General features: G+C 35.4%; 1 protein-coding gene and 1 long non-coding RNA gene across 3 annotated transcripts in view; one reads left to right on the top strand and one right to left on the bottom strand.

The window, feature by feature from the left end:
• Nucleotides 1–12,225, top strand: part of LOC146435291 (heparan sulfate glucosamine 3-O-sulfotransferase 1-like) — a 43,453-nt gene extending 31,228 nt beyond the window's left edge. For both annotated transcript variants that reach the window (XM_085065143.1, XM_085065142.1), the window contains exon 2: nt 9,643–12,225. In XM_085065143.1, coding sequence (XP_084921269.1) covers nt 9,762–10,691 — 930 coding nt within the window. In that variant the 5' untranslated portion in view covers nt 9,643–9,761 and the 3' untranslated portion in view covers nt 10,692–12,225. The remainder of the gene's footprint in view (nt 1–9,642) is intronic.
• On the bottom strand, nt 278–26,686 carry LOC146435290 (uncharacterized). The gene is made up of 4 exons (XR_014853196.1): nt 26,467–26,686; nt 21,503–21,602; nt 21,009–21,173; nt 278–3,348 (listed from the first exon to the last, which is right to left on the bottom strand). It is a non-coding gene; the product is annotated as an uncharacterized LOC146435290 (long non-coding RNA).

The raw sequence follows: 26,686 nt of genomic DNA, 5'->3' as shown, positions 1-26,686 counted from the left end.
ATGCCTACATGGTTCAGTCTGTATATCAAAGTTTGAAAATTTTTCACTGCATAGGAGCTTTTCTAAGTGCAAAAGACAGTCCGATGGGACTCCACTAAATCTCATAAGTCCTGGAGAAAAGCATTAGAATTGTTTGGTGTTAGTTATCTGTTCTCAGACCGTTTGGAGTGGTGAGTACTTTTTACTGTATTTTAATGAGATACTTTGGCAGTGGAAACAGGTTTGGTAAGGAGCAAAGATATCTGCTTTTCCATAATAGCCAGAAAATAATCTGCTTTTCACTCACTCCATGTTTTCAGGCTGTCATCCTTGCCTCCCAGTGCCAGCCTGAGGAGCAGTGCGAGACACGCGTGAGTGTCACACATTGGGCTGTTTTATGTGTTGTACTCCACTTACCAGGCATTTTCAAATGTTCCTAAATTCCTTTTATTCCTGTATCTCTACAGCTATTTGCTGGGCTGAACATGACATAGCTTCATGATGGACATGTTATGAAGGCATTGAGATTCTATTAAAAAAAGCATTATCTATTTGTTTCTTTTCCAATACATTTGCATGTTCTGTACTGCAGTATATTTACCTTCTTTATTAGGAGCAGTTTGTTAACCAGTGTAAAACAGAGTTTTGGCTAATATATTTATTTTGCTAATTTATTTTTACGTATTTTACTGATATATTTATTAGTCAGTGTTCAGAATTGCTAAGCAGTTGCTTTCTGGAGTCTCTTATTACAGGCTGTACATGTTTGTTTACTTTGAGAAAAATGGACTGTGAGGTCCTTTTTGTATAATTTTGGATTCCATGGTGCCCCAAGTTTCTCAGCATATGTAAACTCAGTGTGCATTTAGTATGTTTCTTAGTTTCGTAAATCCCATTATTTTACTGAACATTCATCCTCACCCTGTTTTTCTCTGATCCTTATCTTGATCTTGTCTTTTATCGAGGCCTATGCCAGTACGCAAAATTTGAAAATTAAACTTTCAGTCTTAAGTCCCTCATTGATTAGTGCTTTCTGCTTCTTTATATCCTCTCACATCCTCTGTTCTGCAGTCACTCTTTCAAGAAAAAATTGCTCCTGAGCTGTTATTTTTCTTAAATTTTGTTCAGTCATCCTTTACAAGGCCAAAAGATTTCAACTCTGATAGTCCTTTTAGCTGCTTTGTTTTATTTTGGGTGAATTCCCAGCTCAATTTAGATCTGTGCTTTCGAGTGTAACCCTGAGCCAAGAAGTTGGATCCTTCTCTTACTTGTTTGCATTTGCCATTAGGACATCTCCAAGCTGCTGATTGTTGGATAGCAGGACTTTTTACCAGGGGAAGGATCAGTTTGCTTCATGCCTTGTATAATGGGGATATACTGCATTTATATAGGGCCCCACAGAGCAATTCTTATCAGTCAACATCATATCACTACTTCCCTGGGACTAATGCCAGAGCCTCAGAAAAGTTATTAAAAAAGAAATAAAGGGAGGGTAAGAGATTGACCTTGGCTCATCTGAGATATCTCACTGTTGGACAGCATTCAAGGTGGGGGTTTGTGTGTGTGATTTTTTGGGTGTGTTTTTGTTATAATACCAAGAATATGTGCTCTTTACAAGAGCAGAACAAGTTTTACAGTCAGCTATTTGACCTGGATGTCCTGTAGGAATCTGCTGGTTTGTGCCACAGAGTTAAGCTGTCCTCATCCCTACTGAATACTTCTCTTGCCACCTCTGACCCTCTGAGGAATCTTTTCCTTTGAAAGACAGATCTCTCATAAATCTTCTGCATCGAATTCTAACTTTATTTCCTAAACATCAGTGAGCATTAAGGTGCTCTTTGTGACAATGAGTGTGGGAAAGTTAATAATATTCAATTAATCATATCAGAGGTAGAGAGGCTGAAGTTTAACCTTATTGCTGTATCGTAGAAATATCCATAAAAGCTACTTATCAGCCACACATCAGTACATCTTACACCTTTATAATTTCATGGCTATTTGGCTGAAGAACTGGCATGGCATCTTTTTTACTTCAATTTATATTAATCCAGATGCTTAATTAACTATTAGAGGTGTAAGTTTAATTCAACAAAATGGTAATGCAATTCCATTTGAAATATGCCAATGTGATAAGTAGAGTGATTAGACAAATAAAATTGGCCATCTCATCTGTGCTAATCTGACCACTATCCACTCTTTACATTTTAATAGAAACAGAATTTTATTTATGTCTATTTAGAAGTATCCTTAGAATGTACCTGGCTTTATGGACTAAACATATTAAAGACCTTTATGAAATTGTAATTCTGTGACTTTTATGTGGATGGTTTGAGTACGATATTTTTCAAAGATACCATAAAATGTAAATGTGTAAACTACAGCTGCAGAAGGTTTATTTAGCTCAGAAATTTATTTGTGTGTTTATACTGTATGTATTACTGTACTGCTACATATTTGCAGTCATATTACCATCAAGCAATTTCCTATCTTGCGTTATCAGAAAAAGGAATTAGGAAATGTAATGTTAGCCTTAGGGAAGCAAACTTTTTTCAAAATTCCTATCTGCTAATATCACCTGCCAATGATTTAACGGTGTTTATAGTTTATGCTAACCATTCTTAGCTTTCCTCTCAATCCCTTACAGTCTGTGTACCTGGTAGAAGCCTGCAGCCACTTGCTGTTACATTGCAGCTTCAATCTGTACTCACCAAACAGCTATTTTCTTTTTTATTCCTTTTTTTATTCCTGTATGGTAGTAACTGTTGGCTGTTATAAAACTGCAATATCATTAGAAAAGGTTGACACAAATAAATTCACTGCTGATATTAGGACTTTAAAATGTTAACGTCTTTGTCTTTCTTTGTTCTAACATATATTTTTGTGTTGATGCTTAAAGAGAAACCTTTAAACCTTTTTATTACACAGAAAGGTGTTACAACAGTAAGGAAGCATTTCTAGACAATCTGTGGGATCATGGGTTTTTAGGTACTACCTCATTTAGGAATTCTTTGTGCATCTCCCTAATAAAAATATGTCCATAGTCTGAGTAAGATGAAAGTGAACAAAATTCTTAGGTGCCTACAAGACCCTTAAGGTTCATTATCAGCAATATGAACTGCTGCAATATTTGTTTGACTCTGAGTCTGTGCTCCTTTTCATACTTGGTCCTCTGTTCCTCGTGTGAAAAGAGGTCACTGGAGCTCAGCTTGTAGCTCTGTGACAAAACTGCAGGGTCATATTTCACTCCTCTTGCCCTTTCTTGCTTTCTCCAGTTGGTAGCAGACATTTTTCCATGGTTACAGGTGGGAGATGTTCTTCATGTCCATCCCTGGATATTCATGGGATCTGAGTGACCTCTCCTACCTGATCCTGATAAAGCCCAGAAACAACAATGCAAATGTTATTATTACACTTAGTCTGGGAATGGAGCACAGAGTGAAATTGTCACAGAAAAGTTCAATGCCCTATAAAGGGTTACCTTGTTCTGGGATAACTGTCCTTTCCCACACAGTCTTTAGTTTCATGGAATAGTTAATTTGGGATTCTTCTGAATCAAATCTCACTTCTGGGACACAGCTCTAAAACTATTCAATTGCACCTAATTGATCTCATTCTAACATAAACCTAAAGTAATTGCACTGTTTGTAACAAAATTAAGACTTACTCAAAATTGTTTTTACTCAGGAAACTTCTCAAATATTTTAAACATTTTTCACACTCAGAAATGTACTCTCACTGTCTCCTGAACTCTGCCTAGGCAAATCTCACATGTGGTGGATAGAAGTAGCTGAACTGTGAGCCTTTCATTTAATATTAAAGAGGATACTTTTCTGTTCAACCATTGAACATGTGCCAAGTATTTTAAAATGTCCATTATTTCACAAATTATACTATAAATAAGAATCTAGGTATTATGAAGAGGACTTTTGATGATAGTATTACTTCTAATATTTAGTGCTTAGAATTAATAGAATTAGTCATTGCTTTATTGGATTTGAATACCTTGATACTGGATTCTATTAAGCAATGTGTCCTATATGCCCTGGATAATTCATTTGCCTGTTTTTAAAAAATGTATAAGCCATACTGAGTGCAGATTTACATTTATTATGCTATGCAGCTAACTATAGTTTTACTGAAGGAAAGTCACCAGCCTAATCTCAGATATTTGAAAATTTTTAGAATTATATTGTTGTTGTTTAGAATTATTTATTACATAAGCCAGTCTGTATATTGATATTTTGCAGTGATGTAACTTGTCGCTGTTGAGCCGCTAGCAGAGAAAAGGATTCCAGTTCTCAGTGTAGCAAGAAAAGGCATTTATTATTTTGATTTCCATATCTATATAGACTTTTCAGAGGTCGCCCAGACTGGTCAGCCAGAAACCTCCCCCTAGGCCTAATTGGCCAGGCCTGAACTGTCCAAGTCTCGAGACAGTGTTTGAAAAACATCCAGACTTTATCTTTGTTTATAAAACACAGCAAAATGTTCTCACAAGAAAGACCTGTGCTAGCCACAGTAACTGTCACCACAGTATGATTGTCCTTCAAAAAATTTCTGAAACAGTTCACCTTATATGACTTTTGGTTGTGAGTACATTTAAGCTCCAATAGCTTTTCTATATTGTCACTATTAAAGATGTTCTTAATTATAGATATAATTGAGCTGTTACACGTTTGTTGTGCCAGCAACATATTTGAATTGTACTCTTCTCAGTGATTGATCTTTGTGTTGGGATGAGTTCATGTGTAACAGGAATTAACAGGAAAAATAGTACTCTTTTTTGAATCAGATAAATTTTTAAAAATCAAGACAAAAATTGGTGTTTGGTTATACTTGCTTTGATCACCTCCTCTTGATCCATTTTTTAGTCACCAACAGAAGTATTTATGCACAAATACCTTGAAACAACAAAATCCTGAGTTTGTACTTGATTCCATTTTTTTCTTTTTCTTTTTTTTTTTTTTTTGCGAGGAGCAAGTGGGAAGAAACAGCTTTATTCCACAAAATACGTGAGTGTTGTGCTGAAAGACTGAGGAACCACTTTTCTTTTCAGTTCAGTCTGTAATTCAACTATAGGTTATCATAAGGGTTGTGAGAGGCTGCTGTGGAATGGCACAATGCTGGAATTGGAAGGGGAATTGGATGGAGAATTAGAAGCCCTGGGGTTTTTATTCTTGGCTGGACTATAAACCTGCCACATGGCCTTGAGCTGATCACATTAACCTGACTTTCCAAAGCGTTTGCACTCCTGAACTGGATCTATACATTGGTCAGTTGCAATTTCCTGTAAGGTGAGAATGGGGCCTTAATAAGGTGCAGGCAGTTCATTAACACAGAGTGCTTCAAAATTCTCCAATGAAAAACATTACAGGCAGTGGGAAGTATTATTAGGAACTAATAATATTACAATTCAGTAATAATAATATATTTAGGTTTACCCTATGATTTTGTACTTTACCCCAAAGCAAGATAAATCATAAGCTGCTTAGGAGTTTTTAGAGTGCAGCAGTAAAGGGTCTTTAGCTCATTTCTGTAATATTAAAATGATTTTTCAGCCAGCATAACAGCTTCTCCAGTCTCTTCTAAGGTTTTAAAAAAGTAAAACAAACAGCAGCCTGAGGTATTATTTACTTAATTAGTTCTTTCTGCAGCATGAATTCATTTTTGAATTTCATCTCTGCTTAATAAGTATCATATATGTTGATGTTCCTTATGCTACTGAACAGCACCAACACTACCAAATAATAGGGGAAAACAATAATAAGGCTCTGTAATTCTGATAATGTGTTGTGGGGTTTATTTCATGAGAATACTTTCAGATTCTTCATTGGTGCAGTGCACCAATGTAAAATATATTGTTTTCATTATAAAAAGCAGTTAATATCTTCTAAAAATGTACACATAATTGCATAAAGGAATAAAAAAGCAACAACATAAAAATTATTCAAGTAACATTACAATTATGTATGATAAATCTTCTTTAAAACCTTTACATTTATGTAGCAATTATTACCTAATGACAGGATCTAACATCTTAGAGCTTCACTGAAATCAGTCAAATATCTTGGGCCTAAGCTGGATCATTGTTCTGATAGAATTGCTCCCAAAGGCAATTTTGATCTATTTCAGCACCAGTTTTACAGCACATTCTGAATTTGATTTTTTCTGTAGTATTTCCTGGGTAAGGTTTTTCCGAGCAATGATTCTAAGAAATTTGTAAAACAATGAATTAATTTGAAAACTGGTTAAACTAACATTATTATTTTTTAGACAACCCTTCAGTCCATAGAAAATGTAGAATCTCTTCTTCTACCTGCTTTCTAAGTGTGTTTTACAGAAAACTGCTGGTTTCAGATGGTAAATTGAACAGACTCGCACTCACACAAGTGAACCTGAGAATATTTTGGAAGACCTATCTTTCCTCAGTGATAAATTACTTTCTCATTCAGCTTACAGTCTTCTTTGGGTTTCAGTGTTTGCACCTGATTCTTAGGTGCATGAAATGAGAAAATCCAGTTAATTAGGGATAAAATAATATTAATGTGTTTGAATTTTTTAAACAAAATAAAAAAAGTGAATTTGAGAATTTTTTCATTTCTCACCAGATCTAGAAAGAGCACATCTCTGTCTATATTACTGCAGAGTAGCAGTATGAAATACTTCTGTTTCTTTTTTTCTCTGGTTTTAGTTTATTTCAGAGAAATTCCTGCTTTTTCCCTCTTCCTTTCTATTTTTTCAATTTAAGCTGTTGACCTAGTTAGTCTCAAGAATATTTATTCTCAAAAAATCTAAAAATAGTTTTGTTTCTGGTTAAATAAATTTGCCTAAAATACCTGTCAAGAACCAGTTCATGAAACTGACAAAAATGAAACTGTTTTAAAATGGGATAGTTTCAGAATTTAAATCAGATAATGAACTCTGTGTTGCCATCTTGGTATTTTTAAGTAATTCCTTGCTTGGCAGACATTAAAGGCCGGTCTTGTCTTAGTTCAAAGCACTTGTAATTTAATGTATAGTTGTGTAAGTGCATTTACAATGTATATCATGCTGTATTAGCATGAAAGAGGTAAGTTGGGAAAAATGCTAAGACTTTAACAGAAACAAGCCCTCAGTCTTTCTGAAAGAATCTTAATTTAACAATGAAGAAGAACAGAGGGTAAACTAACACTGGGATTTCTGAACAGGCTAAAAGAAGGATAACTGCTCCCTTGGTTCCCACTCCCAAATCCCAGCCTGCTGCCATCACAGTCTGGAGAGCTGCCCCACTGTCATACATCTCTACTTCTGAAACCATCTTGTGCATAACTCTGCCTTTCCTCAGACTGAGCTCTTCAGGAACCTTGTGAATCATGAAAAATTTGGCTTGAAGTTGTTAAAGCAGAGTCCCTTCTTTGAAGGCTGGCATTTCAGAAATCATCCTGGGTGTGATGCTTCAAACTTCATGCTGTGCATCCTATGGAGATTTCCAAAACCAGTATTAGCTGCCCTTATACCAGAATGTATTTTAATTCCTTGGCAGTTCTAAACAGCACGGTTAGCACTTCCCAAACTTGCCATCCAAAGGAAGAGTAACTATAAATGGTTTTGGTATGAAGATACCTGTTCTTCCTTCCTGTAATTCCCATAAAAATTCTTGCATTCCTTGCTCTTGGGAACTTCAACTAGAACTTTCATATGAAGTTCTTAGTAAAAAAAATGTGATCTTTAAACTGAAACTTCCTTTCAAGTTTGTATAGGAGAACAGTTCCAGTCTGTCATTACAAAGCAAATTTGTACTTAGACTTTTCCAATATTTAGTAATTGTATATTCACTTTTCCTAGTTGAAACTCTCTCCTTTTGAAGAGGCAGTTGCCCTTTAAGTCTTGCTTGGACATAACAGGGAATGCACTCCACAGATTTCCTCACTAAAGGTCACAGTTTAATTTTTAAATGACAATTTTTGAGCTTATATTTGCTATATATCTGAGAGTTTAGTGCTCATTGAGGCTGACAAAAGTCATTCCCTAAATATCCAAGAAGCTGGAGAAGGTTTTAAGATGATTTAGAAAGGAGATTTAATGAATCTGCTGCATTGCCTAGACTGTTATTATCAAAAATCTAAAATCTTTAAGCCTGTAAAGTAAGAGTCAAAGTAAACAATTTTTAAATAGAAATATTGAATGCTCCTCAGGGCCATGACAAATGGGAATTGGCTGTGTTTTCTAAGGTTGTTTCTAAGAGATGAAGTACTGTGACCAGTATATTAAGAAAAAGAAAGAGACAGTGAGCCCTGGAGAAGGAGCTAAGGTTGCAACATTTCTGAGACTACTTTAAAATATGAGCCATAATTCAAAATTATTCCAAAAATGGTTATTGTTTTTTGAATGACTGCTGCTTCACTGTACGTAATGGCTTGTTTTTGCATGCTGCATTTTAAACAAAACAAGAATGCAGATATATCCTACAAATCTTAAAATCCTATAATTGCTCAGAAATTGAGTGAAACTCAAGAATCCTCTCAATGGGAATTAGTCCTGTAGGATTTTCAGACTTAGAGACAGGCAATCCAAGCACAGTAGTTCCATGCAGGCAATGCATTGATCTGAATTTTTTATTACTGCTGTAGTGATGGGAGATCTGTAAGCAATATGTTTCAAACATTATATACAAGAGTTACCTAGAGATTTAAAATGTTAGTACCACAATTACACAATTACAGAGGAGTTTTCTTTCACTCACATGTGCCCATGCACATACCTGTGAATCTGAAGTTTTTTCAAATTTTGAAGATATTTAACATTTGCCACTTCTTAAAATGATCATATGCAATGTGCATTGAGTAAAAGAAGCTATTCAGCTTCAGGCAGGCTTGCTCCCTGCAGAAATCTGAGTGCCCAGAAAGCATCTGGATGTCTCTTTGGAGGAACTGCAGAATGCTGTCTGAAGATCTGATTTTTGCCAAGATTTTTCCAACACTTATGCAACGACACATCACAACACTTGGATAGTTGCAAAGAATCCATCCACCCTGAATAATTTATTTTTTCCCACACTGATCCAACTTAGCCACTTTACTCTTTCTCTGACACAGTTAGTTTTCTGCTCTAAAGGGCTCAAATTCCAAAACTTTGCCTATACCTGTGATTTGTTTACAGTGTTTAATTAAGCAGAATTATTTTTGTGTGATCCATAGCTCGCTAGGACCCAAATGGTGGCACCATCATCCAGGTCTGTTATTTATATAAGAATATACTATTCTAGCAGGGAATTTGAGGAAAGGTGTTGACATTCAAGCATTCTCTGGAATTATTATCATCATAGTGGGTACAATATTTATAACAAGAGAAATATGTAATATATATGGAAGATAATTAGGAAAATCAAAGCAAGCAACAAATGGTCAGCAATTTAAAATCAGGTAAACAATTACAATCTTCTTCTTAGAGGAAATAAAAGCTGTTGAAAGGTTAGTTTCCATCCTTGGTCACTCACAGTAAGAACAAAAAAACCCCAACACGTGTCTTTTTTTTCCCCTTCTGAAATAAAGTCAGGAAAAGCAAATAACTTCCCTATAAATTTTCTACTGGGATCACAAATTAGATAGGTGAATTGAATTTTGCGTTGAATTTTCAACTGACGATGAGTTTAGAAACACTGACTTGTCTCATTTTATTTTGCAGATGCTTCAGAAATTTGCTGTGTGCTTACCACAGGTTCTGCCAACCATCTCAAGAGGAGCCTCACCTACTCTTTCCTTAGTCAAGCAAAACATTATCTTGAAATAATTATTGCTCTCCACATGGCCTTCCTACTGGTGTCAGCTTATCTTCTGCTGACTCATGCTCGGGGTGCTCCCTCTGAGAATGGGGCACTGCTGGAAACACTGAAGTCACAAGTGGGATTATTCAGCAATAAAAGTGAGCACTATTCAGCACAGGTGAGACCTCCTGGCACGAGCAGACAAATACCTCAGACAATCATCATAGGCGTTCGCAAAGGAGGGACAAGGGCTTTGCTGGAAATGTTGGATATCCATCCCAATATTGTGGTAGCAGCTACAGAAGTCCACTTCTTTGACTGGGATGAAAATTACGTGAAAGGAATAGACTGGTATAGAAATCTGATGCCATTTTCTTATGGAAATCAAATTACAATTGAGAAAACACCAGGCTATTTTACATCACCACAGGCTCCAGGAAGAATTCATGACATGAATAGCTCCATTAAACTGCTGCTCATTCTAAGAGATCCCACTGAGAGAGTTATATCTGACTATACCCAAGTGTATTACAACAGAATAGAAAGCCACAAGCCTGTTCAGCTCTTTGAAGATATTGTTATTAAGAATGGAGTGCTTAATACCAAATACAAAGCTATTCAGAGAAGTCTATATGATGTTCATATGGAAAAGTGGCTTAAGCATTTCAGTTTGGATCAGATTCACATAGTGGATGGCAATACTTTAATCAAGGACCCTCTTCCTGAATTACAAAAAGTTGAAAGATTTCTAAATCTTCCTTCCCGAATTATGTCTTCTAATTTTTATTTTAACCAAACCAAGGGATTCTACTGCATTAGAAGTGATGGGAGGGAGAGATGTTTACATGAATCCAAAGGGCGTCCCCATCCTCTTGTTAACAGCACTGTTTTAGAGCAACTGTATTCTTACTTCAGAGAGCACAATGCAAAATTTTACAGGATGGTTAATCATTCCTTTGACTGGCATTAACACATTTGGAGTCAACGTTTCTTAAAAAGGGCCTGAGACAAACTTTCAGACATACCTTTCTAAACTGTAAAGACTCGTATTGTGAGAATTAACATACTGGTTATATGCTTCATTGGAAAAACACATCTGTTGAGTCATTGAAGTGATACTCTTTATGTGGGGAAAAATCGGTTTTATGTATTTGTATGAGTACTGGGAGTCATATTCTGATCTTTCATCATGCAAATATATTAACTTCAGCAGACTTAGCAAAGATGTATCTCTACAAGATTTCTGCTGCTTTGGGAAAATGCATCTAACTGTAAAAAATGTAAATATTGGAAATGTTATTATTCTAACTGTTCTGTATTTTTTGTTCTTAGTATTTTTTATATCCCACATGATAGTGGTGTTGATTTCTAGAATTTTTCATGAAATAAGTTTAAATTGTATGTTAAAACAGGGGCATACATAGTAGCTCCAATAAATAATTCATCCTCTTTAATATGCTGAAGTACTTAATCAATTAATAATAGAAGGAATCTATTTCACCTGTAATTTTGAATAGGTGAATTAGAAACTACCTGTCTGTATATCATTAGTATTAAACCATACCCTTACTATCTTGGGTTTAAAAGAAAAATCTCCAAAGTAAAAATCTGAACTTTTTGAAGAAGGTTTACATGAGAGTTCTGAATGTAAAGAAATTAAAATATCCCAGGAACACTGATACTCTATACACTAAAAAAAAAAAAAAAGCCAAAAAATTATTAATATGAGCAATTGTACACATATTTGATTATATTAATTATGTCACTTTGCTCTTGAATGGAAAGGCTCTTAGTACTACCATATGAATTATGTTTGTACTCTGTGACTATTCTATTGTTCTCCTGACTTTGGTTTATATATCTCCATTGGCACATTGATTCTCGTAAAAAAAAAAAAAAAATTATTTGCTTGCCCCCTGAAGCATGGTGCAGCTTTATTTTGCCATTTCTAATGCAGACCATGGGATACTCTCAACGTTAAAATAACCTCATTTTTTGTTACATATCTCAGACACAGTGTTCAGTATGCTTACTATGGCAGAGGTTACACAGAAGAACCACACCCATCTATAGCCCTGCATTAGGATTTTATTTGTAATTTTTTTAAATGTTATTATGCTGATCTTTTCTGCTTTTGCATGTAAACATTTTATGATATATCAATACCAAAGAAGAAAATCAACTCTAAGCATCAAATTCCATCGAACCCTGCTGAGGGTCCTGCATCTGTGTCCTTCTGCCTGAGCACTGCTCAGCCCAGAGGAGTGTGTGTTCCTACCGTGGGAATCTTCCACTTCCCAGGCTAAAAGGTAAGTATTGCAGGGCTGATTTTTATCTAATACTTTATGAGTGGGCTACTTAGGCAGGTAGCAGCATTCCTCTGAATCTGGAGAGAATCAGACTCAGATTATGTGGAAATAGCCTCCATCAAATATTCTCTCAATAAATATACAGTGTTAAAAAAATATAATAGATCTTATTCTTTATCTGTTCCACTACTTGCATATGTATATATAAGAGAAAATTATTTTAATTAGCATATAATTAATCTCTGAAATTACCTTTTTGAAGTATGGGGTTTTTTATTACATCTCTGGTATCTATAGATGTCTCAAATTTTTCTTTTACTTCTGTCACATTTTCCGAGATTTTGGCTTCTTAATCATTAATATTGGTCCAATTTAGGCACTAAGAAGTATAATGTCAATAGAAATCTGTGGAAATACAAATATATTTGTTTCAAATAAGTCAAGAACAGGATGTTTATTCTTGTCTTCTACCATCTCTACAAGAACATTGGATAGGAAAACTGCAATAACAGTTGTGCAGTCTAACAGTATCTTCTTTTTCTTTAGTCAAGTAAAAAGCTAAACCAGAAAATTTCTGAACTCTGAATTAACAGTGTGATTCTTTATCAGAATAAATCTATTTTTTGGACACAACACTTTTGTCTGATAACAGAACACCCAAATCCAGATTCCCAATATTGTCTACCATGGCTGGCTCTTTCTGATTGATGCAATCTCAGTGATCTACAAAAGCCCTTCTAGTCCACTCATTTCAGAAATACATTGTCAAAGGGAGCAACATAAGTGTAGCTTATATCGGACAGAAATAAATCACTTTCTATTTCTATACATTCTGAAACTCTCTTTTTCTTTTTCCTTCTTTTAATTTTTTTTCTTACAATAACAAAATTAGAAAACAATGTATACTTTAACAAAAGTTTCAGGTAGATGCTAATAATTGAGGAATTCACATATCTATATGCCACATTAAATTTCGTAGTCTTCCAAGAAAAAGGAAGGGAGAAAATTCTAATGTCTTTCTATATTTATGCTTGCAGGCATCAAATCTTTCTCTTTCTTCTCTGAAGTTTACAGCTAATCTTTAAATGAGCTGAATGCAGGAGCACCAGTTAGCAGAAGCTGTATGCATCTTTGAAAATGCAAGTCCCTTTCTGGAATTTACATTTCAAGGAAAGTTGAGCTGTATGGATTAGTGATGCATATATCTATTTGATTTGTTATCACTCCTCATTCCTGCTCAGCATTTCAGGAGGAACAGAGTTGATGGAATGAATTTAATGATCATTTTAGAGTTTACTAGTATGAGAAGTATATTAAGCATAACATAATCTGGGTTAGTGGTTGGTGGGTTTGGTTTGGTTTTATGTAAATCAAGATTTGCATCATAAGTTTTGTTTTGGTAAATGGTCAAAACCCACACAATTTTACCTCTGCATAACAGAGGTTAGACTGCAATTTTACATTGCAAACTTTCAATCAGTTTCTCATTTTGTGGTCTTAAAAATACTCTCTCATGCCATCCTGACCTTTTCCATTCTTGCATTCTTTAAGAAAACCCTCCTTCCCTCATGCTCAGGAAGGGAATCAGATCAACTTAATGGAAAATCCACTGAGCTGTACTTGAGTAATGTTGAAATAAAAAGTACTCCGTTTTTGACACTTGGAATTCAAAACTAGTCAGGTTTTTTTTGGTAAGAACTGCAGGTTTACAATCAGTAAGAAGATGTTATTAACAAGACAGGTCTCAATTAAAAAAATTACATATATCTCATGAATTTACACAACTTAGAAATGAATTTTTTCTACATTGGTCATCAAAGAACTTTCATCTCATTATCTGATGCTAAAAAGGTGTTTGCAAAAGTAAATTTCATGCGGAAAGGTCCCTTAAAGAAGTCATGGTTGTTTCAAAGGTTTTTGGGAGCATCTGGAACAGATGATATAATTACATGTGCAAGACTACTGCAGAATTTATGATGATTTGACCAGCTTTTTGATGTTTTACCTTCCACTAAGTTTTCACTTTAAATACTGTTCCTTTCCTTTTTTAGCAAAATTGCCATAGTTATGGTTGCTTTGGTCTAATATTACAGAGAATTAACCACATCAAGCAGCTGTAACTGGATCAGTTTAGCCATGATAAGCAGCACATACTTAATATCTAGATTAATCTAATATCTTATTTTTTTTTAATTTGGACTATATGTACTAACTATAATACCTAAAGGAAATTACTGGGAAACTTAAAAGCTATGATTTTGCCCAAAACTCCTAGTACTTTACTAATGGGAAAGAAACAAAGAAGTTCCTCCAAGAAGTTGTACCCTAACCCATTATTTTACCAGGAAAAGGGTTGGATTTTTCTGCTCTATTCCCTCTATCCAGCTGCTCAAAGGCCTTGGACCTTGGCTTCTGGTCTTTCACAACTTGGCCTTGAAAGCTGAGCATTTAGAGTTTCTCTTAAAGGATAATTGTTAAAGGGGTTCCCTTGGGAATGTCATCAGATTTTTTTATTGTGGGGGATTTTAGAGGCCACACACATCATTGCATGCTGCTCCATATCAGCTCCTTCACTACCCTCTTGATACAAAACTGATAATCCAATGAAGATTATCTGTTGAAGACCTATCAGATTGACTACTGCAGGGAAGCATATCCACATAAGGAGTTTTCTGTCTTCATGCACATCAAAAAGAAATTTTAAAAATAAGTTGTTTCTATTGAATTTGACTGATATTTTATTTTGTCAATACAGATGCTTTCATGAGTTGGACAAAAATTTCAATATTTTTATAATCCCTATAATTTCTTGTTTAATCTATGTGGTCAAAACCAAAAGTATGATTTATCAGTTTACTTACACAATTTAACAGGAAAATAAAAACAGGAAAGGAGAGACTCACCCCCATAGTAAGAATTGTACAGTAACTCTTCCCTACAGAGAAAGAAATATTTAAATTACTAAAGTAAGTATTATACTACTGTAGATTATTACTTTCTATCCTTATGGATTTGGTCTTCATTTCCTTCAAAAGCTTGAATTTTGTCATAGAAATGGAGAGACACATTGGAAATAAAATCTGCAATAATTTGCCTAACACATTAATCATTACCAGCAGTTAATGAGCAATGTTTACTTACTGGCCAAATAGTTTCCATTTTGGCTATTTCAAGTTTCAATGTGACTTTATAAATTGTTTTGCTGTTTTGTGTAACTAATTTAAAAGTTAGAACCAACAGTAGCTAAAAAGACTGTAGTATTATTCTGTGATTACAGAGGAATTGTATTGTCTTGCCTTTAAGGTTAATTAACAGTGACATGAGCTTACCACAATTCCTGAAAACATTTTGGAAACCAAGACTCTAACAGAACTGCAATGTATAAATTAGTCCTTGAAGGTGAATCTGCTGCTTAGGGAAAATACAACAGATTAAACCAGACTGATAAAAATAATAGTTTTCTGTGAAAATAGATGTGATGCAAAATGCAGACTCTCCTATATTAGCCCATGGAACAGGTATTGTGAGGTCTATTTTCTGATGCAATATAGTTTTATGTTTTCTCTTTGTATATTTTTTCAGTGTCATTACAAAAACCTCTCAGTAAGTGTTAAAAAAAATACTTTCATGTAAACTCTTAACCAGAGGTACAGTCTTTCTCTCAAAGGCCATTTCTCTTAGTTTTGTACTGTTTCTTCTGAGATAAAAAGATGGTTTGAGTTGTCCTGCAATAAAAGTAGAGAGTTATCATGCCAGAATTAAGAATATTACTTCAATTTACTACAGTTCTCAGGGAAAAACATTTCTATATAGGGACAGATAATAGTTTAACAGTCGCTCTGTATTTCTCTCTCTTCATTACATAAAACAACCATGTTACATTTTTTCTTATTCTGAAAAATATTACACTACACACATTGTCACTCTAAAGCACTGGCTTACAGATATAAATCAGGTGACAATAACTAAAGGGAAGGTAATTAAGGACCCATTCCCTTTGCTACTTAGACTGGATAAGGTTTCCTTTTTAATCCATCATAAAGTTTCTATTAGGGATGTGCCACCCAAATTTGCAATAGGAGAAAATAAGACAAGGACAACTAGGACACGATAAAAGCTGAGCTGAAGGCCCTCTTCTGCTAAGTATTTGTTGATACAATATGGCACAGTTAGAAATAAAAATTATGATTGGCCTGGTATGACAATGCACAGGATTAAGTAAGATGCCATTTCAGGGATTTAGGTAGGTATCCTACATGCCTGAGTGAAATTTAGCATCATTAGGCTATTAGGAATATACGTTAATATACATTTTCAAAACACTATACTTCTCCTTATTAGAGAGTACTACAGTGCTGTAGGACAGGTTGAGGATATTGTGCCTATTTCACCTTGGGTGAAATTCTACAGTGATGCTATGGTAAATTGGATGGGAAGTAACAATTGTCCTCACCAAATGTTGGTCATTCTAAACTGCCTTGTGGAAAATCAGCAGCGCTAGCTGCAGCAGCTTTCTTGTTGATTTGACAAGGACTGTCAGCCTAGAAAAGTGCTGTGCAGCTGTCATGAGAAGATTGAAGATACCTTTTCTATACTCAGCCGCGATACAAATCTACAATTCCAGACAAGCGATGCAGCTGGAGCTCTGCAAACTGCGGGAGGGCACTGCTGCCTCAAGTGACGAAAGATTAAGGGCTCATAAACAACATATGCTGTAGTTACACACATGCATCATACACAGCTTACAAAATACACTGAGTCTAAAACAAAAACAGGCAGAATCTACAGCTGTGCTCTAAACTGATGCTGCTGAAGGCATACCAGACCAGAGGTAACAGTTATATATGAGCTATCTGTAACTTATTTGTCGTATTAATTATGTGTTTCCCAGGCAACCAATGTTTATGTGATTGAAGCTCTTTGTCAGGTGTACACAATGACAAAATGAATAAAACAGATGCAGAGATTGTCTGAGGAGAAAACAGCCAGTGGATTATATACTTAGGGCTTACTTATGCACAGGAAGCAAACCAGAACAGGGCTCGAGAAAACTGCCTTTCATACTTTCAAAAAATAAACTTTCTCTGTGTTTTAGTTTCCTTTAATTGTGTGTGTGTGTGTATGTGTGTGTGAGTGTAAAATCCTCCTCTACATTTTTAATAACAAACATGGAATTTTAAAATTCAATTTCATCCAAGAAGTTAAAAATACTTTGGTTTCAGTGACCTAAATAAGATATTACTATTCAAAAGTTACAACATCTTGAGCAGCACCAGAACATCATTCATTTCCCATTTAGTATCTTTATGCCTTGCACTGCACCCTCTCATCTCTCCCTTGAAAATATATTTTCATAGGAAATACCCTTTTTGCCAGCTGATTTCAATGTTATATGGGTACAGTTCACAATATGCATCATTTGCATTAAAAATACAAAGATTAGGCACGAGGATAGCCAAGTCTCACACTTCCAGATGAGTGGGAAAAATGGTATATGAAATATAACTATAGTCATTTAAAATGGGTACCTGCTGAATCTTACCAAGCTGTGTGTTCCTGATTAGAGAGAGCAGGGCTGCTTCAGCAGCCAAATGTCTGCATGGAACAGTTTTTGAGAGCTTGGGAAGAGTGGTTTCCCCCTTCCACCAAACAGAGGTTCAGGCTTCAATCTGAGAAAAATCCTTTTCTGTTTGGTAGAGTGCTTGTGTGGAAATGAGTGATTTTTTACCCCTCAAATCACCTACAGGACAGATTTTTGCCAAATTGAAGTATGTGTTCCATAGGTAACAGCTAACTAAATTTGGAAGCCCTATTTTTTTTTTTAACTAGATTTTATATCCTCCTCTATTTTTGTCCAAAGCACTGTTTTTCACAGATGGTAACTATTCTGGATAAACAAAGTTACCCAAGTGAGCATGAATAAAATATACTAATCTGGCTTTCTGTACCTACAGAAAGGATACAATGAGCCAGAAAATACAGAAGCTTGTTATCTGTCTTCTTAGAGTACTTTGCCCATGACTCCTTTTTATCAAATAAAAATTGGGTACAGTTATATATGCTTGCATGACTCCCTATCCTGATCATTTGTGTATTATGATCAAAGGCAACAGGATTATGTTACCTCACTTTCATACTAAAACCCAGAATCCTTTTTTCACATAAATGCAATTTTCCTGCCAGTCACCCACTATCTTTGATTTTCTCTATCTATAAATTCTCTCAGTGCTTGATTGCATTGTTGTTGGGGACTTTTTTCATTTATTAATGAATTCTGACTTTTCTTTTATATAGTTTTTTTCTTTTATATAGTTTTTTATATATATAAATAGTTTTGATCCTAAATTGAGCTTTCCTGATCTGAGAGCAGTAAAAGCTGAAACATACGCTATGGTTTGCAAAAATAAATTTATTTTGTCTCTGTGCTGCGTTAGTATGTCAGGGAATCAGATTAGAAACTTGCAAGAGATTAAGACAAAATAACTAACTCTACCACACATAGTAGCATAATTAAAGATATTTTGGGAGAATAGGTATAAAAAATCACCTTCCATTTTAAAAAAGAGTGTTTAAGAGAAGCATTTGGAGTCATGTTCCACTAATGTAAAGTGACACTGATGACAGTCCACTACAGCAACTGCAGTAAAACTACTCTAATTTGTGTTAAGAATCCAGCCTGAAATTTATATACCTGGAGAATCCTACTTCAGCCTTAGGCAGCTGATAAACCAAATTAAATAGCTGCTTTTTTTGAAACATAAATACTCTTATCGCCTAAAACACGAATTAAACATTTGATAGTAATGCTAATAGAGAAGCTGTTCCTCTCTTAGTTTGATTTTTCTGTAGAAATTCTAGTCACTGAGTTAGTCAATGACAAGCAATAAACTGCAAGGAGAGGAGGGGGGAGAATTCCTTTATTTGCATCTCTGGCCTCATTCTGTCAACACATCACCCAGATTGCTGGATACACACAGAGATGCATTCTGGCAATGCTGGGAAGGGACCTGCATTTCCTGCTGTCTATTTCGACTTATTAGTAATAGGATGATGCTTCTGGCACATCTAAAATAAATTAATATTGGATTAATTCACTTCAAAAAGGTGTCGAGAAAACACGTTGCAGATTCATTCATCACAAACTTGAGACTAATATGTTTTAAAAAAGAATACCATAGTAATTATATTTACATGTATAATTGCCTAAAGCTGAGCCAAATGACAGAATATATTCTAACACTTCCCAACATGCCTTCAGTGCTGATTAAGCCACCAGTTCGTAAAATAAATATAGTATTTTCAATGCTAACAATAACAGAAAGAAATAATTTTAAACAGATTTGTTTTACTTTAGAAAATGTTACATCTGAATAACTAAAAGAGTTTTTTCATTACTGTTGATTCAAAGTTGTATTCAGTTACTATTTCTTTGCTGTCCACTGATGGTCATTTAGATCTCTTTGAATATGAAGGAAATACAGGGCAGCAGTGCTCTTTTAGTGGCAATAAACTGGGCAAAAGCAACCAACAAACTTTACATAATTGCCTTATGTGACGTACTGCTTGAAACATTTTACAAGACTGTATCTAACCAATTTCTATATAGTGTAATACAATGCTAAAAGTAAAAGCAATAGAGAAGTCTGAATAAATGTTCTAGCATTTCCAATACCTTATTGATAGGAAGATCAAAATAAACAAAACAAATGGGAGCCTGATTCTGTGCCTTTGACCAGGAAAAAAAATCCTACTTGTTACAGACAAAACACCTGAGCTGAAGTTGCAGATCTGGACCCCTGATTTGGATGTGCTATATTCTGATGTTTTATTCACACTACCTGTGTCTTCAGTAGGACCTCAGGTACAACTATACTCTGCTCAAGTTAAGTAAACCTGTCAGAATTTCACTGGATGTGGGGATGAATTTGGATTTACTCCTCTTGTAGTTATGACAGTCAGATGAAATACAGATGGAGTAATAAAGGTACCACTAGAAAGAGTCTCAGCATGTTTAGCAGCTGCCTTTTGTGGGTTTTACACATGAAGAGCATAAAAATATTATTTTTCTGAAGTATTTAATATCTTATGATTTAAAATAAGCAATCATAGAAGCCTCTTAGAGATCCTTAAAAGTGCTGGAAAGTAAGCTGAAAATGCCAAATTAATAATATTTCATAACCAATGTCCAAGGGAGAGTGGTGACTCTAATAAGACTAGGATATTCCCACAGCCTTTCTTCCTTAGTCTGCTACTTTAAATCATAAATACTAACAGTTAAATAATTACAACTAATAATATTGTAATGCAAAACTTAGGTGGCAAACATATTTTTAAATACACTAAATTTATCACACATTTGAGGTCCGGAGGGAAAAAATTCCACACAGCCAGTACTCCAGAGAGAAAGATACTGTATGCTCTCAGCTGGTTCATTTCATAGAGCCCTCAGGCCCCAAACCTCTCCCTCCTAACCAGCAAGATTGAAATGGAATGCAGGCCATCAAAAGCTCAAAAATGCACTTGGGATGCAATCCTCTTGGGACTTTAAATATTAACACAAAAAAATCTTAAACCTTGGGCTACCAGGCAGCCGAGGCAGAAAGCAAAACATCGTGAGGAGTCGCGCTCCCTTCTGCTGATCTCTCCTCACAACAATCAAATTTCACGGTGAACCAGCTGCAGGCAGCACATCATTTATACAAGTTGCCCAAAGTGCCACATGTATTTCATTAATCTGTCTGCCACTTCGCAAAGATATGCATCCTGATGCTCATCAGGGAATTCAAAGCCAGCATGGTCTCACTGCCATTGCCATCAAGTTCCCAGCTGGCTGCAGTGCTCTGGTCAGGAGCTGCACAGAGCCTGCACAGCCTCAGGGACAGAACCTGCACAGCCAGGGGAACAACACCTTCTCCAGAACTCCTGCCCAAACCACCACACATGGTAAATCTGCGGGGATTTTTCTCAGCTGATCTCACATTTAGATCACAGGCTTCAGTTGTATAAATGGAAAGCAATTGCAAATCTTGTTTGGTTGCAGCTGGATATAAATCATGCTAATGGTAACCCAGGCCATCTTCCTCTCAAACTCTCAATAAGTCAGATTGTGCTTTCCACATAAGCACAGGAACCAAACCAGATCCCTGTGAGACACAATGCAAAAACAGGCAAGAAAATAACTAGGTTCAGAAATATTCTGGCACCACTTGCCATCCCAGGTATCTTAGGAAATGAAACCAGTCCCAAAGAAATGCAAGACTGAAAGAAAAATCACAGATTTCTTTATGCTCGTCAGTTTGATATAACCCTCTATTGTTTTAGACTGCAGGGTGTTCTAGAGTCATATTTCCATGCTTTTCTCTTTCTATGGCCCAAAACCATAAGCATATACTTTAATTAAAAAAGAGTAAGGCAAGATACTTGCACTAATATATTTCATAATTTCCAATAGCTCGAAAAAAGGCGCAATTACCTTGATACTTGAACTTCAAACATGGGGGTTTGGCAAAGTAAGAGAGAGATTGATCACACACTTCCTATTTCTAGCTTATCAGCTGGAGAACTAACTGGATCTGCAGTAGCAGAGAGAGATAATGCAAAAGGTTGTCAGGTAAACAGCTATAAATCACAGGGGCCATCACCTACTCATCAGTTCCATGTTTTATTTTATGCTATATGGCATAATTCAAAGTCAAATTCTTCTGCTAATTAAATCTAAATTTGGGTCATGGTGGGAATTTACAACATTTAGATCCAGCTCTGTAAACAGAAAATTTTTTGTTATCTACAGAATATACTCTTTTGTTGATAATAGCCAGTGATACATATTCCTTACATTCTTTTTTTTCCCCTTGCAATGAGACATGTTATTCTTTAAAAAGATATGTTCAACGGAACAGAAGCTCAAAAATTTCAGTCTCTGCCCTATAGAGTTCTTTGGATTATGCACATTTCATGTGGATTTTGCTATTACTCAGTCATGCATCTTTGCTATATATTTATATAATAAAGGAGTTAAACCTGATTAGGGCTGTATTAATGCTCCAGTACTGTCAGGCATCCTGTGTATGGGAATGAAGTATAAATTGCATCATTTAATAAATGTTTGATTTGATAGCCATCATGGGTGAGTTTTCTTGATGAGTAATACCCAGAAGTTAGTAGTTCTGTTATGGATGAGAACGACATTGAGTTTGCATTTAAAAGCCCATCAACAAATGAGAGACCAATTATTTTAAACAGCTGGCAAGCAACAATTTCATGATAATTTTTTAGTTTATCCTCAGCCAAATACCTGTACTGTGACACTTTGTAGAACATTACAGTGTGAGGTTTCCTTCTAGTCTTTGGAAGCCAGCAGTGTTTGCTTGTAGATCCTAATCTCTCCTCCATCCAATTCTCATCTATTTCAGTTTACCCTTACCTCAGTCACTGCAACCAAGTAACTGAAGACCAACTGCATTCTTTTCCCAAGCTTTTTGTAAAAAGGAAGGAGTAGTTTTCTCCTCAAAGCTCCAAGCATGCCAGCCAGCTGTTAATTTACTGTGACTTCCTTCTACGGTACTTAAATTGGATGCATAACCAGGGAAAATGTTGCAAAAAGCAAAGGCAAGTTCTGCTGGTAAAACTTCTTTACATGATGTTACAGAATTTTTAATAAAAATTAAAAAGCCACACTCCTTTTGCAGGCAATGCCTCTTTTGATGTGAATGACCATTAGCACCCTTTATGTAGGGAATTCTGCACCAGCTACAAACACCAGGACAGTTATTCCCTAAACATCTTCCTGGACTGTGCTGACAGAACAGCACCACTGAGCCAGCACCTCTGCTGTGGGCAAAACCTCCCCAGGGACAGGGAGCCTGCTCTCTGCAGTGGGGTACCTGTGGTGGTTTATCAACCTGATCTTCTGCTATCACACAACAAAGAAAAATGGAACAGAAAATAAAGTCTCTTTCAAACTTCTCAAATGCAATGGATCCATATCTTTCAATACTGGGGGTGGGGGGGTAGAATATCAAACTACTGGGAACGCCTGAAAAAGGAGAGTGGAAAACGTAATGCATTTCTTTACTCCAAAAGCAGACATTCAAAAAAACTTCTGCACTGAGAGAAATTTCAAACCCCCAAAGTAAAAGTCAAAGTTTAAAGCATTCCTGTTGTACACGGGGAATATAAAGTGGTGCTAGATTTCATGTTGAAAAAGTTAAAATTATGCAGATTTACTTTGATGCTGGGAGTTGAATCAACAAATGTTAAATAGATCTTAAATTTAAAAGAGAAAAGAAATAATAAGTTAAACAGTAATGAAAAAAATTACATATCATATAATGAGAACATTTGCTAGATTAAATCTAGTGGGGTAGTATTTCTCATGCATTTTTTGTAAATATATTATTTGAATGTGTTCAATCTCATCCATTATATTGTTGTTTGTAGATATAGAAGATGATTTTTACTTCTCAAGATTAATCAGTGTTTAAATACTTGCTGTAATGTAATTAGAATACTGATGGGTTTGGAAATATTCTGTATTGTAGGAACTATCTTGCAAATAAATTTATTTCATAAAATATGCTTTTAATATAGAAAATGATATATGGACATTAACAGCCAAACATGTTGAATCAGATGCTGAGACATGAAGAATATTTTTTGGAAGAAATAAAGCCATGGTGGATGTTCTTGGATTTTAAATATATATCTTGGCTGTACAAGTTTCACCCAGTTAATTAGAATGGCTAGCAGGCTGAACTGACAGCTACAATTACTTTCTCCTGACACAACAATAGTTTGGGTTTTTTTCCACATAGTTGCTTGTGTTGTGTGCAAGCAAAACAGAAAAAAGAGCACTAGAGAATTGGTTTTCTTTGAAGAAATCTTACCTGTGTTGGTTTAACTAAAACGAAGTCTTACTCACAAATACATTATTTGTTCAAATATTTTTTACATCTGTCTGTGTTTTATCTTTACTTGTCATTGTAAAACAGGCCTGCAGGATTTTCTGGGTGGTCAAAAACAATCTGGCACTAAATATGGTTGGTTTTTTAGTGTGTGCAAGTATGCAAAACATATTTCTAAATAAGTATTTTAAAATTCATTATTTCCATGTAAATATAAGGAGAAGTGTAGCATCAGTAGATTTTTCAGATGCATCTATTTAAAATGCAAATGTGTTATATGTGAGTATAAAGGTCTATGACTATAAAAAGCCTTTTTAAAAGCTCAAATTCCTAATTATTTTTTCAAAAGATTCCTGGGGATTCTTTCATTGAGATCACCTTTCAATTTTTAATTTACTTTATTAAAATCTCAATAAATCATTATATTGTGAACTTCTCTATCTGCGATTCATTAACATATCAGAAGATAATTTATCTGGCACATCTCATATATTGCTTCTCATACATCAATTTGTCATTCTCTGCTTTCATTCTCTTTTATAACTGAGAAATCTTATCTAATTTCACATTTCTATTCATCCAGGACATATAAATTTTGACTGTTTAAAGTCATCTAAATGCTTAAATTAACCAAGTTTACATATGCCAACTTTTTAAACTTTTGTGCTTAATAGATAAAAGTAATTTGAAACTACTGAAGTATAGAAAAGGTTAAATTTAAGATGCATCAATGCTTGCAAAATCCTGCAATAACAAAGTAATAACCATCCACACACAGTTAAGAGCCATTCAGCTCTGACAGCATTAATTGCAGCGATTCTGCAGAAGCAAGACTTCTGTTTTCTGTGCAGTCTTGGAGAAGTCACTTAAAGCTCTCTGAATCCCAGAGCTTTTCTGTAGGACCTCAGTGAGAAGAACAGAGCAGTGCCCTAAGTGAGCTCTGTCCTGCCAGCACACATGAGGCATTATGGAACACTCAGAAAATGCAGCGCCCCTATTGCATGGGAGCAGAGTGGAGAGGAATCATCCAAGATGATGAGGCAGCCAGGCACACACAAAACCTAAAGCAGCTAAGTTACTACTCATGTCTGACGTAATGTGACCCAGGTGACACTGAAAATGCCCTGGTAGGTGCCTATCTGCCCCTGTTGGAAGGCAGATTCTCATCTGCTCTTCCATTCAGGTGAAACACAGAGTATCAAATTGCATCTGCATCTATTCTGAGTTTCCCTTCATGATCAGGAGACAGAAAAGGGCTGCTGTGTAAAAAGAGATCCAATCTAAAAAAATATAAGGTATTGTCTGAGGGAGCAGAGATATATTCTATAAAATTGAGTAATGCAGACTATTACAAGATAAGAATTCCATGTGGACTAGCAGAAACTGGAAAGTCACAGAGACTTTACATCATTTAAACCTACTATTCCCTAACTCTGAAAAATACGAAAAAGCCAAGTCTTGTGCATAATGATCTTAGCAAGCCAAAAATAGTTTCATTTACAACTTTGTAATATAAATAGAGGAATGAATCCATACATATCTGCAAGGATAATAAAAAGTGTGTGATTTTGTAATAGCAGCTTCTCAGGTGGGAATATAAAAGAATTTATGGAATGGAGACACCAAGTAGAAGCTCTCTTATAGATAATCTCTCTTAATCTTTTGCAAGACTGCAACTATGAAATACAGTTGTGAGCAGCTGTGAGCAGTGATCAATATAACATTCATTGAGCCTAAATATTCATGCTTACATTGTAGCTACCTGCATGTAGAGTATTGTCTGATTTTTTTTTCAATTAGAAGTAATATGCAGCAGGGGGAGAAATATTCACTTATAGAACACAGCTCATCTGACCTATTTTAAAGGTGTCTGTTGCCATTCACTGAAATACACATAAGAGTTAACATTTACAAATACATGCACTGAAAGTGCTGAAGTTCAAGTAGATGAATCTTACCCAAATTGCTATCAATGAGAAGAGCAAATGAAAATTGTTTATATATAAACTTAGATGAAAACAACCATATTGTCTCACTCTGGCAACCAAAAATGTGGTTGTGGCCATAAAAAATTGTGGGAGTTCAAGTAGACTATATTCTCTTTAATTCATACACTGCCCGTTTTTATTTGCCATCATGCCCAAGGTCCTTGGTTTTAAACCTGTATCTGTTTTGTCCATTCTTCAAACTACTCAAAGGAACAAAAAAATTACTAATTGCTGTTAATGAACCCTTAAAAGTCTGCTACAATCGCCCCTGACTTGCTTCCATGTCCTCTGAAACAGCAAATGCCAATGAATGATTATATTCCAGGAAAAAGAAATCCTTTATCCTTTAATTTCACTTTATCTCCTTACTTCATACGTTGAGATAGAGCTAAAAGGAAGACAGTAGTCATTTCCTACTAATCTTCTCACTTCAATCAAATTCCTATTATTCACCTTATTCAGACTGAATTATCCTTGCTCTTTTCAATCACTCTTTGTTCCTATAGGAGTTCTACTGTACCCTTCATCACCTTCTTAACACCTACCTGGATGCTTTCAGTCTCAGCTTTATCTTCCTGAGGCAGCTGCCAGGAAAGGCTCTGGCATCACAAACATGGACAGAAACTGCAGGAACAGTTTCTTACACAGGGTTTCTCACATTGCCAGTGAGCTTGTGCACACACTTGTTCATTCCTCCAATTTGAAAACCAAGATGTTCTTGTGCCAGTTTACGGACTGTAAATAATCTTCTAGATTACACAATGG

This window comes from Lichenostomus cassidix, chromosome 6 (assembly GCF_008360975.1).
Source record: "Lichenostomus cassidix isolate B80296 chromosome 6, HeHo_3.0, whole genome shotgun sequence".
Classification (NCBI taxonomy): domain Eukaryota; kingdom Metazoa; phylum Chordata; class Aves; order Passeriformes; family Meliphagidae; genus Lichenostomus; species Lichenostomus cassidix.
The sequence above is the reverse complement of the archived record's forward strand: the minus strand, read 5'-3'. Positions and strand labels throughout refer to the sequence as shown.